The sequence below is a fragment of the Aspergillus tubingensis genome (assembly GCF_013340325.1).
Source record: "Aspergillus tubingensis WU-2223L DNA, scaffold_9, whole genome shotgun sequence".
Lineage (NCBI taxonomy): Eukaryota > Fungi > Ascomycota > Eurotiomycetes > Eurotiales > Aspergillaceae > Aspergillus > Aspergillus tubingensis.
Window position 1 is genome coordinate 721,527 of NW_023336283.1, and position 6,000 is coordinate 727,526.

Here is a 6,000-nt window from a genome sequence, read left to right on the forward strand (position 1 = left end):
ATGGAGATGGAGATGGAGATGTTATATGTACAGCTGGCTCCCATCTCCCTCATATACAGCAGCACATTATACTAAGGACGATCCAAAAATATCCCATCCTTCATCAACCCTCTTGACAAGCCTCACTGGAATAAGCGAAGCCTAATCAGGCCCCCAGTATACCCCCAACCCTAACTGCATCAGATTAAATCAGCTCAATTGAAGTGTCATAGTCACTGGTAAGCACCAGCCCAACAAAAATCTATCTTGGCACATCTCGGAACGAACCGAGAGGTACTATCACTGGCGGAGAAGAAACGTAAAAGCCACGATGGATGAGCTTCAATCAAGCACCGCCTCGTTGCCAAGAGAGGGTGTCATATAGTAGTTTATATAGAAAGAGGGTTGTGCGGACATGGACACGGACACGGACGGACACGGATACGGACTTTTATAGTGAGTTGGGATGGATACGGCCCCAAACGGACACGGAGAATGTGTACCCACTTCTCGTGAGACTGCTATTTCTGTTAGGGTTGAACTAGATATAGAATGAGGCTGGCTTGAGACTTGTGAGGGACAGCCGTTGCGAGGCTCATTCGATCCTTTGATAATACTATCAAGATGATGATCAGAGCTCTAATCAGAGGATTAGGATTGGTGGTGTAGATATGTCTAGATGTTGCCTACCACTTTCTCCTGAACTTCTACTCTTGTTCAAGTCACAAGTGTGGTGAACTGTCTCTTCACCTCGCATCATCTACACAATGTCTTCCCGCACAACACTCAAGACCATACGCAATCATATCCAGCACCAAGCTGCACGCTGCCGCGCTTCTCTTCCAGACATTTCCCTAGCACCCAGACTCCAAGTCATAGTCACCAAGGCCCGCCAGGGTCCCTTCATCTTCTGTCTCAGCTTCTATCTCCTCTCGACTTGTCTCTCATGGCTCATCTCAACAATACATTTCTCCTCTCAATTACACGCCCACACCCTCTCTTCTGATAGCCTTTACGCCTATGAAACACCACCTTCGGAAATCACCACAAAACCATACCAATGGGCACCTCCACCATCATCACCTCTTAATATCACCTCTCCCTCATCCATTCCCCCCATCATCCACCGCATATGGCGCGGTGACCTCACCAAGCCCATCCCCGAAGAATACATCAACGCCAGCTTCTCCTGCCATAACCAGAACCCGACATACGAGCAATATATCTGGACAGACACAACGGCCCGTCAGTTCATCGAGGTATACTTCCCCTGGTTCGCACCCATATACAATGACCATCTCCTCCCCGTGCAGCGCGTCGACGTGCTCCGATACTTCCTCCTCTGGCATTACGGGGGTGTGTACCTGGACCCTGAACTCGGGTGCCAGTGGCCATTGGATTTTTTGTTAATGGGTGCAGAGCAAGATGGCAAGGTGCTGCTGCCTCAGCACTGGCCGTACGGGGTCGGGAATGAGTTCATCGCGAGTAAGCCGAACCATCCGTTTGTGATCAAGGTGGCGCTGAGTGTGCATGAACATCGATGGGAATTTGTGCCAGCATATGCTATGGCTTTTTTGAGTGCTGGGGCGGTGTTGGTGAGTCGGGTGCTGGGCATGTGGTTGTCTACTGTTGGGGGTGGAGTAGGCATTGTGCCCGGGGATATCTTTGAGGGGACTGAAGAGGCATTCTTTATGCGGTTTGTCGGGGAGAGGCTGCGCGGTGATGAGGTTGCGGTGTCGGAGTGGTTCTTTGGGAATTGGGTGGGTTGGTGTGCGGCTGGGATTGCGCTTGGGGTGATGGGGTTGATGGTGTTTGGGGTGAGGAGGCAGCCGAGGAAGCGGGGGTATACTCTGGTGTAGATAGCTGTTGATGAAATTGGACTGTATTGAATAAAGCATTAATGGGATTGCTTTTGTCTTGACTGAGATAGATGGCAGTGATTTCATCGCTCAGCGCAAGCGCTGCTCAGACGCCTTCGTGTACTCCATCCAGTCAACGAGTATCTCATCAATTGTTGCGTCGGGAAAGAAGCCCGGCCATTGCATATCATACACTTCACGGGGTATCATTGTATAATCATTTATACCATCCAGTGACAGCTGCGCGGATTCAAGGTGATTGTTCTCAGCTCCGGATGGGCTCATGTTACTAGGTTGTACTGGAGGCTGAAAGGAATCACTCTTTTGTCTTGATAACATCCGATTTTCAAACCACCACTGAACTCGCTTCAGACGCTGTTCATAGTGGTAGAACACATCTCGGTCACCGGAGGCATCCATACTAGACGTAACCAGTGCCTGCATACGAAGGATGCACCGACTAAGCATGCTGGATATGTCTAATGCACGGCACAACTCCGCCGTGTGAGGCTGTATCGAAGGCTCTGATGCTGCTACAACAAGCTTACTCGCAAGAGTCAGTGCAAAGCCAATCTGGATCCATATGGCGTTGTTGAATGCCATTTCACTGCGCAACGGGAGGCAGACGTAGTAGTCAAGTAGAGCTTTGGCCGCAACGAGACCCATCCGGAGAGCCTCGATCTGAAATGAAACTTCACGTCTTGGGCTCTGCGTTTTGGGCTTATTATCGAACAAACTGATCTGGCAGAGATACAGTTCGGCCGTATAGTATTGCATGAAAAGGATATCTGTGTCATCAGTATCATGACGAAGTCCATCATAAGCTGCTTACTTACTGTTCTCATGCAACGGACACGGTAGACTAGCCCGATATTGCTCCAGCTCTAGTTTCATCTCACGAAAAGAACGCTCACTGCTTGAGCCAGGACCGTGGGTCCCTAGAATGTTCTGTGCTGAGATAGAAGTGATCTTCTCCGATAGCCGTTGAAGCTGTACTATATGGAGTAGGTGCTGGTCGGAGGCATACTCGGCATCTGTGGCCAGGAGCTTGCAGCATTCATCAAAATAAGGCATGTACGAAAAGGTGCATTGCTTGTGTAGGATTTGCGAAACGCTACGAGACGTTAACTCCAGTACTAATCGTGTAGAAGCTACCCTTACCTCGATGAAAAATAGAATATTCCGAGAACGGCCCGTCTCTCATCATGCCCCCAAGACACCGACTCTTTGTGTTCTTCCGGATTAAAGTTCACTCGAGTCCTCCAGAGCCGATATTCAGGCGCGCGGTCCAGTTGCAGGTCCGTGATAATGCTGATCGCAAGATGCAAATATTGCGAGAACCGGCGCGGCCGTGAATGATATTGACACCTAGACCTGTCAGCTCGGCATACAAACATAGACTATCAGGCGTACCATGCAATATGGACTAGCAGCCCTTGCAGCACCTCGAATGAGACTGGTCCATCGAAGATCATGCAGTCGCTAACCTTCTTCTTCACCTCTTTTTCGAGCATACGCTGCAAAGGCATGTTGTCATACAGAGTAGCCGTTAAGATGGTAAGGAAAAGAAACGGTTTGTCTCTCCTGAGACTCTCAGCAGAGGTCTGTGGTGGGATGACTACGAATGGACTATGAGGCATAAGCGTTGCGCGGAATTCATTCAGCAGCATATTGGCAGCATCCACGGTAAGCAAGCCTTTGTCAATGGCATCTTTGGACTGTGATGCAGTGCTTGCAGGACTTTCATCGGTTGTGCTGCTAGTTCTCTATAAAACGTTTAGCCCTCTGCCTAGCGAATGGGGGTGTTGTACGCACCGGAATTGGGGATACCGACGTCGCTAGCAACTGGTCGACTTTGGCTTCGAGTAGATCGATCCTCCTTTCGCGCGATGAGAAGACGAACTACATGGTCCGAGGTTCGCAACTCACTTGTCCTTGCTATCTCTCTTGATCCCTCCATTTGTGCTTCGAGACTCTGGAAAGTGACACTCTTTCCCTAGGCGTTCGCATCTAGACCTAGTAAGCCAACCAAACAATCAGCTCGCTCAGACAAGCTCACCGATCGCAGCTCCCGGTAGCCCCGTGGCGGATGCACCGTATCTTGGCTCTGGCACAATTCTGACATGTCCTTACTGAGCCGTTAGAATACCGGCCCCTGGGGCGGGCAAGCTCAGATTGGACCAAGTGAGCCATCACAGATGGAGATTTCCGCGTCAGCGCTGCATTCGATAGATCCGACGGTCAACCGGTGATCTTGGAAGCCTGCAGGGAGTCGAGCGATCCATCCGAGTTCCGTGCGCAGACCGAGCGAGATGACAAGGGGAGCTGGATGGAATGGGACCATGTAGACCCCAGCCATGGAGATTAAAGCAGATTAGCCCGAGTCCACAAGAGGCGAAGCGAAGCTGGCAGATGCGGGGCGGAGTTTGTACCCGCCAGCCACACTAATGCCGCCCGGTCACGTCCACTGCCTCTTGGCGCGTCAGCTCCCTTCCTCTCTGCTGCAAGTACCGGTTTGCATTGAGTTGGAGCACTTTGCCTGAGCTTTCTTTAGAAACTACCAAGTATATCAATCTGAGACGACTGGTTGTCGCGATCAGACTTCGAGGCCGTGCGATGTACCGAATCCGTGATGCTTCCATGGTTCCTCGCAGATATACTTCTCTACCAAGTGGGTCCTGTGCTAGTGCACCAGCACATTTAGACCGTAAGTACGAATTGACTTCTTTGTCTGAGCTGTTGCTCGTGTTGGAACCACTAACCAATCATCGAAGCCAACCTGAGCGAAGAATGACGCTTCCATCTGATTGAAGCTATCGCGCATGGATATGCTCGGAACTGCCTACTGCTGTTGTGCCTGTTCCTCGGCCGGCGACCTGACAGGGCACCAATCAGTGACTGATTTAACCAGAGAAATCCTGTTCCTAGATGCTCTCGGCAATGCTCATGTAAAATGGATGTAGCTCAAGGTTCCGGGATGATGGTTCCATGTATCCTCTCCGGGCACACACTAATCATCTGCAAGCCGGGCTATGGCTTGCTTTCTATACATGATTCAATATTGAAAGAGGAAATAAGTGCGCATAGTTAGCCTTACTTAGTCTACTGGTAGCCACTATTCAGTCCCTAGCCCGCTGCGATATTCAGCCGCGGAGATGACTTGGCGAGCGAATGGCTAGACTAACTCACCGTTCAGTTTACTTCTTAGCTACACTGGCTATGCATGACAGCCTTCGGGATGACTATATGAATACAAGCGCATCAGACGACAGAATAGACTTCTCCGAGCGTGCTATAGTTAATCGCCTATCAACAGTCAAGTCAATCCAGGGGCCAATTGCATGAGGTCATCTGGAGCTCATAGATCGGCTCTCAATAAACCCGGAGAAATCTAGACTGCGAGAACGCGAAGACGACTCCGAGTCTAGATCCAGTTTGGCGACAAGGCAAAGGTGATGCGGTTCGTATCTGCTGCCCAACCCATGGCACAATCCACCCATGGGTCTGGAGTATCGCTCGGAGTAGAGTTTATAGAAGACATGGATGTGACGGCAATAATAGTATCACGGATAAGTATCGCACTTGCCGTAATAGTCCATGTTGACAGGATTGGTTCGGTATTCTGTTCTGAATACCATAACTGGTGACATGAAAGCTAGCTTCTCAAAATATGGTGAAGGACGAAGTGTGTAGAGAGGCTAGTGCAGCATTGGGGGTTATTCTGTGACGCTGTAAATTGTATAGCCAATTATAGAGTTCGAATACAACTACCCACCAGTCAATGGCTCGACGAACCAATATTATTACTTACTAAGGAGGTAGTCACACAGCGATAGCTTAGTCTAGGCCTTGGGAGCAAAGTAGGTCTTCTGCACTGCGTCGTAATCTGGGGTCTGCGGGAATGTTCCACCAAATTGCCTGGCATTTTACTAAAGAGATCACGAGATAGGTACGAAGCTCCTGAGACACGATAAGGCGTACCGCAGCTTCAGAGTGCTTTGTGAAACATTGGCAGGTACAGGGCACTACAAGGACGATCTTGGTGACGTTTCCACTCTTGCAGTGTCGGTCAACGTAGTTCAATGGAGAGTGGTTTCCTCTCGTGGCTTATGAGATGGCAGGTCTTGGCTTCGTTGGTGAGAGAATGCCACGCTACAATCGG

The 6,000-nt window shown here is 50.0% G+C and overlaps 2 protein-coding genes across 2 annotated transcripts; one reads left to right on the forward strand and one right to left on the reverse strand.

Moving 5' to 3' along the window:
* Positions 1-746: 746 nt before the first annotated feature.
* On the forward strand, positions 747-1,838 carry AtWU_08320 (glycosyltransferase family 32 protein; the record flags this gene model as incomplete). The annotated part of the gene is made up of 1 exon (XM_035503428.1): positions 747-1,838. One exon carries the CDS (start codon positions 747-749, stop codon positions 1,836-1,838), a length of 1,092 nt encoding a protein of 363 aa, XP_035359321.1.
* A 90-nt stretch (positions 1,839-1,928) lies between these two features.
* Positions 1,929-4,031, reverse strand: AtWU_08321 (Zn(II)2Cys6 transcription factor; the record flags this gene model as incomplete). Its single annotated transcript, XM_035503429.1, has 7 exons — positions 1,929-2,626; positions 2,675-2,952; positions 3,000-3,206; positions 3,252-3,604; positions 3,654-3,717; positions 3,768-3,848; positions 3,898-4,031. The coding sequence occupies 7 exons, from the start codon at positions 4,029-4,031 to the stop codon at positions 1,929-1,931; spliced, it is 1,815 nt and encodes a 604-aa protein (XP_035359322.1).
* Between the last annotated feature and the right edge of the window lie 1,969 nt (positions 4,032-6,000).